The sequence below is a fragment of the Cicer arietinum genome, chromosome 3 (assembly GCF_000331145.2).
Source record: "Cicer arietinum cultivar CDC Frontier isolate Library 1 chromosome 3, Cicar.CDCFrontier_v2.0, whole genome shotgun sequence".
Classification (NCBI taxonomy): Eukaryota; Viridiplantae; Streptophyta; class Magnoliopsida; order Fabales; family Fabaceae; genus Cicer; species Cicer arietinum.
The window spans coordinates 39,142,615-39,155,741 of NC_021162.2; the positions used below are offsets into that span (position 1 = coordinate 39,142,615).

General features: G+C 28.0%; 1 protein-coding gene across 1 annotated transcript; it reads right to left on the bottom strand.

Annotated features, from left to right (window-relative positions):
* Positions 1-311: 311 nt before the first annotated feature.
* On the bottom strand, positions 312-6,128 carry LOC101498550 (furostanol glycoside 26-O-beta-glucosidase-like). Its single transcript, XM_073366385.1, has 14 exons — positions 6,051-6,128; positions 5,830-5,955; positions 5,553-5,622; positions 5,202-5,260; positions 4,841-4,916; positions 3,360-3,437; positions 3,161-3,248; positions 2,788-3,025; positions 2,497-2,612; positions 2,120-2,334; positions 1,952-1,986; positions 1,752-1,854; positions 1,535-1,628; positions 312-688 (listed from the first exon to the last, which is right to left on the bottom strand). The coding sequence occupies exons 1-14, from the start codon at positions 6,126-6,128 to the stop codon at positions 502-504; spliced, it is 1,563 nt and encodes a 520-aa protein (XP_073222486.1). The 3' UTR covers positions 312-501.
* Between the last annotated feature and the right edge of the window lie 6,999 nt (positions 6,129-13,127).

Sequence of the window (13,127 nt, forward strand, 5' to 3'; positions counted from 1 at the left end):
GTAAAAAATTGGTTGTTTCTCATAAATATCAATCATTTTTTAAATACATTTTTAAATAGTTTATTTTTATACTATTATATTGGATAGTGTAGTAATCATAATATTGGAAATTATATCTATAAAATAATAGTATACAAACTATTATAATTAGAATATCTATATTCCCAATAACATATTCAAGAAACTAGTTTGTTGATTTTATTGTCTTAAATAACGGTTATTGTGTTATTATAACATAAATACTTTCTCATATTATATATATAAATATTTATCCTATAATAATTACTGAAATTATTTATGACCAATTGTATTACAGATATTACATTAGTAAATAATTAATGTGTTGTATATATTTTTCAAAACAAAATTCTTTACACAATCTTTGAAATATCTATATCTAATATGAATTTACAAAGAAATAAAATAAACGGCATATTATAAACAATCAAATTTCAAAGTCAAATTCCATTACATCTACATTTTATTGATGTGCTCCATTTTTTATGTAAATCCAATTAAATCTTTTGTCAAATACTTTTTGTACCATTTAGCCGCATCGGTCGGTATACGCTTGAGGCTATTATTAAAATCGATATGATAAAGTCCCCACGTTCCAGAATAGCCTGCTTGAAATTCAAATGTATCAAATGCTGCCCACGCGAAATAACCACGAACATTTGCACCATCACTATCAATGTAAACATATAAAAATATTAAATATCATATTCTTGGGAAATGAGGTTATAGAAGCACAACATTTCAAATTTATGTATATTTCATACTAATGTTTATTTGTTTCATCACTTCGAATTTGGACATCTTTTGATATTAGATATATTTAGAGCCAACATTTATAAATATTTAAAATATTACTCTTTTAAATTGAAAAATACACTTTTGAGTAAGAATAAATATTTATTAAGAAGATTTTAAATTTATGCTCTAACAATTTAAAAAAATTTACACAGTCTTTTCATTATATGATCATGATGTCAATTTGTTATACCACCTTCTAACCTATCTCAACATATATCTATATAGTAATATGACTAAATGATTGCTTAAAATTTTATACTATCACTGTGATGTTATTAAACTATGTTCTAATCCTTTGTTTTTAAACAGTCAATGTTAGTAATTAGTTGGTATGTTAGTATTTTTCTTTTTCACCGAAATTTGAACTCTATTTTAAGCTTTATTTTAGTCTAACTTGTTATAATTTCATTCTATTTATTTAAAAGTATCTTTAATTAAATTCATATTAACAGACAATAAAATATAGTTAAGATTTTATTTTTTTGGTTAAAATTCTCCTTTAGTTTATTAAAAATATTATACATTTTTTTTTTTGTGATAGACAAACCCAATACAAATTAAATAGACCTTAGAAAAACAACATTAAACCATACATAAAATATAATGTACATACATATTTATTAAGCCAAAAGTAAATCTTCAATTCTAAAAATCATCAATTGTAACAATATATTTTTTATTATCCATGAAATTCTAAAGATGATGAAATATAACTTACTCAATTGCTGCTTTGGTAGCGTTTATATGTGCAGCAATGTAAGCCACTCGGTGTTCGTTCTTCAATGGATTTGGATTTTTCGTAGATGCACAACCTACACAAAGAGAATTTCACAAAAAATATATTAATAAATCTCTCTCTCTCTCTCTCTCTCTTTTTTAATACAATAGAGATATTAGTTATACTTTTGTAAATGTGATCAAAATAAAACACCAACCATTTTCAGTTATGTAGATTTTTGGATTTTTGTACTTGTTCTTAATGTAAAGTAAGACATTATATAACCCTTCCGGATAAACATAGAATCCAGCGTATTGATCCTACAAATTATCAATATTGAACAAAAATTAAAAAAATAAATGAAGCTATTCCCATAATAAATATGATTATTCTAAATTCTTATTACTAGTTTCTCACCATATAACCAAGGGTTTTTCCTTTATCGTTAAAAACTGCAATTATGAAAAAAGGCCTAAAAATCAGCCAACAATCAATCATTGTAATTCTCTTACATATCAAATAAGTAAAATTTGATTCGTACAAACTGTGGTGTGAAAGTAGAATTTAGTTTGAACAAACGCATACCTTCTGACCGAGCTAATGCATCAAAACTATCACCAATAACCTTAGTTCTATTTGGTTCATATATAGCAAAGTGAGAAGTATAATAGTTGATCCCAATAAAGTTTGCACTTCCTTTTAACATTTTTTTCTCCTTTTTAGTGAATTTTGGTAGCCTATTCCCCACCAGCTTTCTCATTATTTTTGGATAATCTCCATGAAACACTGGCTCTAAAACCCTGCATGTTGAAATGAAATGTAGCAAAATAAAAAAAAATAAAAAAAATATGTACATGTATTAACTATTAAAAAATTATATAAAAAGTTAAATAATCAAAATGTTGAACTAGTGATAAAAGAAATAATGTGTGTGGAATACATAGTAACTAAAATGAACTTACCATCCCCAATAGAAATCCATTAGTCTTTGAGCAGCAGCCACATCCTCTGCTTTTGAACTATAGGGAACATAACTTCCTGATGAAATAGCCAACCCAATTTCTCCCCCTTGTATTGCCTGTATCAAACATATTTTTTTGCTCTTTAAAATCCTCCTTATTTTATAAACTAGTCACATTGTTATGAATCTCAACCATTAATCTACACATATATATATATATATATATATATATATATATCGAGCTAATGGTGATGCTATATATGTAGCATGGAATTTCCAAAGTGCATCTTACTTGGAACTTTGTTCTGTATAACTTTGATGCTGTAGCATGTGCAATGAGGAAGTTGTGAAGTAAATTATATGATTGTTTACATATTCTAGTAGTTTGGCATGCCTCAGTTGAAATATTGTCAATGTTGTACATGTATTGATATATAGCTGTAACTTCTGCCTCATTAATTGTAGTCCAATATTTCACTCGATCTCCATATGTTTTAAATAGGAGTTCACAATAATCCTTGTAATGTTTCCTGAAATTTTATTTTACCATTAATAGTATAAGCAAGAATAGTAAAATTCTATAATTTTTTGTGTAGACCAACTCTAAAGATAAATCACTTCATTGAAAATTAAATATCTATAGATGAGTTGATAGGTAAATTTACACAATAGAGCGATTTATGAAGCCACCAAGCTTTTGTTGAAGAGCTAATGGATAGTCAAAATGAATGATAGTCACAAAAGGCTCAATACCTGCACATTTAAATTACTCATGAAAAGAGAAGAAAAAAAAATTGTTGTTCGTATTTTAAAAAATTTATAGTATTTAATTAATGTAATGAATAATGGATGCTTGAATCATACCATTTTTGAGTAACTCATTGATCAAATTGTCGTAGAAGTTGACACCTTCTTTATTTATACCTCCTTTGAGAGTTCCATCTGTATAATTGGTTGTTGAAAATATAAAGAAAAATAAATGTATTAATAAAATACGGCAAGAAAGGAATATATTATAACATTTTGGTGTGCATATTAAATATAGTTTAATAAATATTTGTCAACAATGTAAATTGTCTTGTGCGTCACTTCATCATATTACAATTGACTAATAGGTAATCTTTGTTACATTGTCATTTCATATCTATTAAAATCTATATAATATATAAAGTATTATATCTTAAAAACACTAAATTATATTTTTAGTCCCTTTAACATTATATTCCACTTCGTATAATTTGTATCCTATGTTATTGCTAATTTGGAAAATTACTCCAAAATAATGTCTTTAATTCTACTCTAAATTATAAATTTTGGGTTTATCTTCATCTAGTCTTTATTCCCTAAGCCAGAGAACTATCACTAAATTATACTAAGGACAATAATCTTACTTAGAAAACAAAATATAAAATCTAATAGAAAAAAAAAATATAAAATGGAGATATTCTACAAACAATGTGGGAAAAGTTTTTAATTATATATTGAAAATTTTGTGTAGCCACACGAACTTTTACTCAAAGGAACCAATAATCTCTGATAAGCATAAATTGGTTATGGATAGTCAATATATTATATGAAGACTTTTATTCCAACACGTACTAAAAAAATAAAAAAGAATGAATTAAAATATATTTCTAAGTGTTTGGTTTTTTATGGAGAAGAAAGACAATGTACATGTATTGACGTAATTAGTTTTCTATAGAGAAGAAAGACAATATTCAGTGTCATTTTTCAATTCAAGATAAACATATGACACAATACAAATTTGATAAAGTCAAATAGAATATTGGTGAAAATGGCTAAATTGTGTAACAAGTTAAATTTAAATATAATTTCGTGGCGGTATGCATCCAATAGAATCAACATAAATACCAATATTTTCTTTTTCTTATAAATAATTTTCTAATTAAAAAATACTTATTAAGTATAAGAATATTAATATGATAGCAAGTTAAGTATAAGAATATTTTCTACCTAGTTTTTAGAATTAGTATGATAGCAAGTTATAAGAATATTAATTAAATACACACAAATGTATAGCTTCCATACAAACGCCTTCTAAAAGACATGTAAGTAAATGTTAACTAATAATAACTGCAATAAATATTTTTGAACGTGCATCCACTAATTTCTTTTGGGAGATAATGTTACCAAATTATAACTAAAAGATAATTTTACTAAAATTTTCTTTGTTAAAAGCTAATGAATGTATTTTAGCCTTCTCTTAAATATTTAACTGTTTTCGTTACATTAATTTCTCTTTCGACACAATAACTTGATATTATATTATTTAAGATATTAGATTTTATTAGTATAAAAATATTACAAAAGTATAAAAATATTACCTGGCATCACTCTACTCCAAGAAATGGACATTCTATAAGAATTTACTCCGAGCTTCTTCAAATGTTGCACATCCTCCTACAATATAGTATATAGTAAAATAAATTTATAAAAGTTAAATACAATATTAATGTATATTTTTATACTCGTTAATAAAAAAAAAAGTGTTGAGTTTGAATTGTTTTCGATTTTTAATATTTGAATGAGGTAATAATGTTTTTTAACAAGAAAGAGAGTAATAATATTATACTGATGGTTGAGTTGTTGAGAGTTAAGGAGAATATGGATGGACCATCTTTCTCATCAAAATACTAACTATAATAATATTTATCAATAAATCAATTTTATAGTTGGCGAACTCACCTTATATCGCTTGTAATGATCAATCTTTGTGGGAAATTTATCAACATCTACGTACACATCTGTATATAAAGAAAGCCAACAATAAACTTTTGCAGCACAAAACAAATGGTAATTAAAAGATGACATTGCTATAAAAAAAAAAAAACTGATGATAATTAAAAGATGATATTGCTATCAAAAAAACTAAATGAAAATACTACATGTCATTATAATACAATTACCCATTTAAATTGGGGATCATATAATAAATTGATCAGAAATTAAAATCTTGTCACTATACGTCTACATCTATACATTTTTTTTGTTGTTGCTAATTTAAATTCTTTTCAAGTGTAAGTATATATTTCAAACCTTTGTGATGTTTAACTATATCATCCCATAGACCAAGTCCTCTTCCTCCTTCATGACCTGCTCCTTCAATCTAAAAGTTACCAAAGAGATTTTAGTAACAAATTAATTTATAGTATAATTTCAAGCTATTATATATATATATATATATATATATATATATATATATATATATATTATATATATATATATATATATATATATATATATATATATATATATATATATATATTTTATTGACAAGATCACCTAATTATATATATTGTTTTCCAAAATGTACCTGAAGGGCAGAAGATCCAGCACCAAACAAAAAGTCAGGTGAAAATGATATTCGATTTGGAAAGCTTGAAGATTTTATTAATTTCAATATAGACTCGTATGGTTTTTTCGTTGCTATATCTTGAATCTATATATTAACAAATGTTAATTAAAATATAATGAAGTAATTATTAATAATTCAATAATATTGTGTCTATTTGGCTAAAACGTAATCATGAGTACCTTTGAATTTAATAATTCTTGTTGAATTTGTTCCAGCTTTGGAATAAGAACTGCAATATTAACATTAGAATACAACATATTAATGCATATTTTTGAAACATAGAACGACACTTATCTAAAAATAGAAGGAGTAAATATCAAAATGTCCTTTAGACAACCATCAAATTGATCATTCCGGCTAACATTGAATGCATTCTTCAAAACTTCTATACTCGTTATAAATACAAATCCATCTAATTTTACTAATGTACAATAGGATTTTTATAGTTTTAATTGCTTAAATTTTTATTAAAAAAAAGTCTTAAAATTTTAACTGTTTTAAAGTTCGTTTATTATAAATTATAAAAAAAAATATTTTAATATTCTATAATTTAAAGATTATTTTTTTGAGATTATAAAAAAAAACTGTTTTAAAATAATAATTCTTTTAGAAGAAAAAAAAACGTAATAAATGGACTTTGAATTAAGTCCTCGGACTTTTATAATCCAACAAATTTGGAATGTTGTAAAGCAAAACCTTAAAAATAAATTCTCAAACCTTGTGCTTGAGCAGGCATGATGGAAAGCAAAACAAGGGACAAGATTACAATAATAGTTTTAGAAATTCTCAATGACAAAATCTCCATTATTCGTATTGAAAGAGAATTCTGAAATTTGATATATATAAAAACCACAAATGTTATACTATATATATAATAGAGAAATTTAAAACCAGCCTAGTTTTTTATACTTATGACAACCTATAAGTTGACTTTCTATTTTACTTATCAAAATCAAAAGAAATTATTACAACGCAAATCTATGATTTTATTATTTTGAGTCTACAAATATTGCTATATGTAGACTTTCCAACTAAATTATGTTGCTAGTGTCATCTTCATATTGTAAACAGTTGTATAACTTTTTTCGTTAAAAACATAATAAAATTTGAATTAAAACCCATTTGAGTAATCGAGAAAAACTTAAAAATTCAATTTGAATTGACATGGATTGTTGAGCACAACGTTATTAAGGTTTTTCTAACATAAGCTACTTTTACTTCCCATATAAAATTGTAACAATTTAGTCTATATTTAAACTAACTTCAGTAAAAAGCCAATTAGATTTTTATTAATAATTTAAAAATGACAATTTAGTTAATAAAAAAAATCTCCTAATTTTTTTTTCCAGTAAATCACTAAGATTTATTATCTATCTTCTTAACCATTCAAAAATCCACCATCTACAAATATATATATCATTCTAATTGTGAGTAAAGTTGTAACACCCCGAATTTTATAATAAATATTTTGTTATGCGTTTGACTAATGTTAAACGCATTTAATTATATTTAATTATTTTTAAATATATTTTATTTTAAGTATTTATTTTATAAATAATTATTATGAGATATTAGTATAGTGATATTGATTTTCTTAATTTATATATATATTTTTTATGGCATTGTGATTTTATGCATATTTATTGTGATTTAGTAATTAAACATGGCTTGATTTGAATATTGCTATATTGGTCACAAAGGCAGGTAGTGGTCAAACAAAAATAAAGGACAGACAGCTAGTACTTGTGTACTACTAGAGGCAAGAAAATACATGTTATTATGGTTCCAATAACTATGCACACAAAGGGAGTTTAGAAAGACGGCTTCACATCTTATTCACATCACATGAATCCTCTACCTTTTTATATTTTATATGTAAAACCCAAATGCAAATAATAATAATAATAATAATAATAATAATAATAATAATAATAATAATAATAATAATAATAATAATAATAATAATAATAATAATAATAATAGTATAAAAATAGTAATAAAAGAGAAAAAAAAAGGAAAGAACAGAAGCGATCTCACCTTTTTCTTCTTCGTACGCCTCCGCCTCCATTTCCCTATTTTTCTTCTTCTTCTCTCGTCACCCATGACCATTATAGTGAGTGTCATGCAAAATCAAGATCACATTTGTGATCGTGGTTATCTCCTCTATCATTATCAACACATCCACCTTTTGATCAAGATTCTGACCACCACGACTATCATCAATGAAAACCGAGGCCATATTTGGACTCCACGAAACACCTTCTTCCATTACCTATGCTTGAAATCACTAATTATTGCACTTAAAAACATGGGTTTCCACCCTCGTCGTGACTGTGTTGTCGAATTCCGACCTACGTTCATCGTCCTGAAAAACTAACAGCGTTTTTGGATTCCACTCGTCGAAACCTTCAAGAAGCACTACTCATTTGCGCGTTTCGGCGAAGTAGACGTTGGACCCTATCGGCGCTCCATTGTGTCGGTGATGCATTTTCTAATAACCTTTTCACGATATTTTGAACATGTTTGCGTAATATTTTTATTAATTATGTAACATTTTTAATGTCGCATAAATTATTAGCCACGTTTCATTGACTATGCAAATCCATCGATGCTTTTGGACTCGTTCGTTGAGCGTTGTCGACATGTGATGGCTGCTGAAATTGTTTTGGTTCTTATATCATACGATCAAACTAATGTATGAGGTGAGAGTGAGTTCGAATGCATGAGTGTAAATTAAGTGAGATGAACGGAAAAACCATATTTATAGCAATTCATTCGGGGATTGCTACGTACAGCTAAAGCCCTTTGAGTAATAATTGACTAATGAGAAAACATGAATTTGGTGAGGTTAAAATACGAGTTAGAAACTTTTATAGGATGTTGTTTGATTTAAATTTTGAAGATTGTGTGGTAATTGAATTATTGTAGAATTGTGTATTTGACGAATTCTGTGTTTTGTTTATGTCTACCTTGATATTGTTATATGATATAAAATATGATGAATTGTTATTAATTCACTTTCAATTGAAGTAGTGTGTGTGAATGATTTAGTATTATTATCTGTGAGTGAAAATCATATATTGTTGGAGTTTGTGTATTATGATGATAAATTTTGAATGTAATATATGACTATGAAAATATGCATTGATGATTACTTGTTGACTTACGACGTTACCACCTTGATGAGTATCACAAAATACATATTGTGTTTTATTGAATAGTGATGAATTCGACATGTGTCAATGATGGTTCTCTTAATGGAGTGAGTAACATAGGCCAACGAGGGGAGAAAATAGATGTTGATAATTTTTGAAGTGGAGATTATTTGGTCATTATATAGGTAGGGCCTGATAAGCCTAGTGATTTTGGGGAAGTACAACTGAATGAGCCTGATCGTGGCGGTCTGCTGTTGAGCCTTAGGGTAAGATTGTTAGACCTTTGTGGTATTCGGGTGGTTGAACTCCTAAGTGACTTGGAGGTAGCATTCAAAATGTCGGGAGCTACCATGCAACACATGTTTACCTTGACTGTCGCGTATATGTGTCTCGGGTTAAGTTGAGGGGATCCATGAGGACATGGCCAAATTGAATTGTCCGTCCACTTGCGTGGTGGCGTAGTATCAAGCCTCCTAACCAAATACTTCAGAGTTAGAATGGTACCAAAGAAAGAGGAGGAGTATAGAGTATAAGAACATGCATAACATTACTTGATTTGTGTGTTTACTTACTTAATGTCATAGATTGTATCAATATTTTACCTTGATTATACTTGTTGATTGTGATTTGATATGATACGATGTTTAATATATTTTACAAGTTCTTCTCAATTATTTTATACTATTACATGTTTTCGAAACTCACCTCTCGTTGCTTGTGTTTGGCGCTTGCTAGAGCGCAGTTATTTCAGGTTATCGATTGGTGATCCACACTCTGATAGGTGATACTAGGTGGGAGTAATTTTTCGTATTTTGTTGAGTTATGAATTAATTTAGACTTTTGTAAATTCGATCGATCAATTGTGTTATTTTTATCTTTATTTGGATGTAGAGATTAATTGTCTCTAAGTTTGAAACTTGTTTTTATGTCATAAATTTTTATTTAATAAACCTCAACTATATTCGATATTAAAGGATTTTTAATTGAAATGTTTTATGCAAGCATTTTGTGTAAGTGTGAATGTGACGTCCTGAACCTTATAGTTTAAAAGAAAATTTTTATACTCTATTTTAGAACCGTTGCGAATCTCTTTCAAAATTAATGCATTTTACTTTTTATTTCAATTTAGGTTTAGGGTGTCACAAAAGTAATATGCATTTTGTTTTTGGCACCCTCTTTGAAGATCAAAATATATGGTAATTTAGGAGTTGCTAATTATGAGTTTACCTCCATATGAATCAGATAGCTTACCACTAGATATGATACATAGACCTGGTATCTAGAACCATACCCATTTCAATGGCCTCGTACAAGATGTTTCCTTTACAGTTATCTTTGTTATGTAACAAGTAGACGAACTATTGAGAAAGCAATTTGCTAGACCAAGTGTTTCCATATGAGGAGAGCTTGTATGATTAATTAAAAAGGATAGTTCCCTGCAATTATATGTAGATTACCACCAATTAAACAAACTAACAATTAAAATCAAGTATTCTTTACTAAGAAAAGATTCTCAAGGACTTTGACTTAGATCTTAGTTATCATCCTAGGAAGGGAAATGTAGTTGTCGAAGCATTGACCAATAAATCTTTTCGTGTATACGAAATATTGGTAAAACATGGAGAATCGTTGAAACAATATAGAGACCATAGCGGCTTAGCTTAGTGTGTGAGGTTACTCTTAGGAGTGTAAGATTAGGGATGTTAATAGTAACCAATGGATTGTTTGATGAGATTAGAAAGGGAGAAAAAAACTATATTTTCACTTGATTGATAAATGGGAATTGATTAACTAAAAGAATAAGTCAAATTTAATATGAGAGTTGACGGAATCTTAAAATTCCAAGAAAGGATTTGTGTACTAGATATAGAAGGATTAAGAAAACTGATTATGGAAGAAGATTACATAAAATTATTTGAAGTATACACTCAAAAGCCACTAAAATGTACCAAGATTTGAAGAAAGTGTTTTGGTGGCCTAGGATGAAAAAGGAAGTAGTAAAGTTTTCTTATGCATTTTGGACTTACCAAAAGTCAAAGATACAACACCAAAAGTAGTTAAGGTTAATGAAACATTAAAGTATCCCTTTTTAGAAGTGGTACAATATATCGATGGGCTTTCTTAGAGGTTTGTTGTAACAATCATTTTTTTTGAATTAATGCAATGTTGATGATTGTGAATATGATGATTGGTGATGTGTTTATAAATGTATGGTATTTATTGAGGGTTTGGGGAAAAGAGTATGATTGTGCATGATCTTTAAAATTAAATATATTTTGTTTCAAAATCTATATCACATTTTGCAATGTCAATGAGGACCCTTGTTGTGCAAAACTATGGTTAGTCTAAACCTCAAAATTTTGTTTGCCATTGTTGAGCAACACCATAGTCTCGCCATACGAAGGAAATATCAGAATCTCTAACTCTGTTTGATATCATTGTGCAACATGTATAAGTCATCATGCAATACAACACAAATCTACAAACACAGTATTGCATCATCTTGTGACACAATACGGTCTAGCCTATTTTTTAAAAGGCTGAAACTATATTTTGAGGATATATTCAAAGGAAACCCCTCTTGAGATTAGTTAGAATAACACTCTAATCAATCAAAATGTTTCCCATGTGTCCCTAAACATCCAAAATCCTTCATCATTGTATGGCCAATGGTTCTCATGATCAATTATATTGGTTGGTTTTAGGGGAAATCATCTCAAGTAGTTGGGTAAATTTATATTTACTCCCATTTGAGTTTCTTACTTTGAAAAATAAATTACTAACTTGTGTTCTTGTTTTTATAGGTGAAATCAATCCTACAAAAATTGCTATTAGTAAATGAGAGAAACAAAGATAAAGCTAAAATTGATTTTTAGCAAAATCAATTTAAGGAGTGAGATGAATCAATTAGATTGTGCATATTGCCTTATTGACAACGGGGTTGATATAAATTTTAGAGAACTAATTACTTCTAATTTTACCATTCAAGTCTAATCTATTATTTTGACACCTCATCAAATGCAAGGACTATGTTGTCCTATTCTTCATCAATCAACTCTATCCACCAAAAAAGTTGGTTAATAATAATGTTGACAAAATGAACCTTTCAAAATTTGAATTTTATTATACACACATAGGAGAGTGGAAAAATAAAGTAAATATTGAAGGACATCTATGTATTTTTAAGCTCCTTTATTCGAGGCCATAGCAAGTATTTTTCAAGTTAACAACTATTGTGTGAACTATATTCCACAAATTTAATTTCTCCTTTTCATTTCACTTTTTTTGTCATACTTAATCCAAAAGCGTGTAATGCTTTAATCCATGGTAGTTGATTCATGTTACCTAATAATTTTCTATTTTAATTTTTTTTAACATGGTAAGTGTTTTAAATGTTGAATTCAAATGCATAAAGTTAAATTTATTTTATGTCTCTATGCGGCAATCATTTGATTTGGAGAGGCTGATTGAATCAACATATTTTTTTTCTTCCATTTTGATAACTTCTACATTATATATGACATTTTGTGATGAGAAATTCAACGACAAATAACAATAACAACTCTAACAGAGCAATATGCAGCGGATAATCAATTTCCCAAACTTGTAAGAATCTGTGAGGAGCAACAACAAATAATCACAGCAACTAAAATCACTACCACAAAGGACACAATAATTTTTAACGTGGAAAAACCTTCTCAATGTGAGAAGTAAACAACCACGGGACCAAACCAGTAATAGAGCTCCACTATGATCAAAATATGGGTACAAGAGAGTTTCAAATATGGCACAAATTCGTGCTCAGTAACCAGCCAAAAACAGCAAGGTAACCAGCACAACAATCAGCCAAAACAATGAGAAAACAATCATGAAATTGAGAACAAAGTTCAGCAGAAAAACCAGAAAAACTGTTACTGTCCGAGCTCAATTTCTCCCACCTCAGACCTCGGATCGACGATCCAACCGGTCATATTGAAGTACCATGCGTCAGGAACCTGCTGTCCAAATTTCAGTCCGATCCGACGGTGAACGAAGGAGAAATCGCGAATCTAGTGCAGCTGCTCTGTTTTATGCGAAAATGGGTTTTGCTCTTCCTCTCTC

Excerpts from the sequence above, each read along its gene's own strand:
- LOC101498550 (XM_073366385.1), bottom strand. The coding sequence starts at position 6,128 with ATGTTGTATTCTAATGTTAATATTGCAGTTCTTATTCCAAAGCTGGAA. Across the intron at positions 5,623-5,829 it reads CTGGATCTTCTGCCCTTCAG|ATTGAAGGAGCAGGTCATGA; the intron begins GTACATTTTGGA and ends GGTAACTTTTAG. Across the intron at positions 2,335-2,496 it reads ATGGATTTCTATTGGGGATG|GGTTTTAGAGCCAGTGTTTC; the intron begins GTAAGTTCATTT and ends TTCAACATGCAG.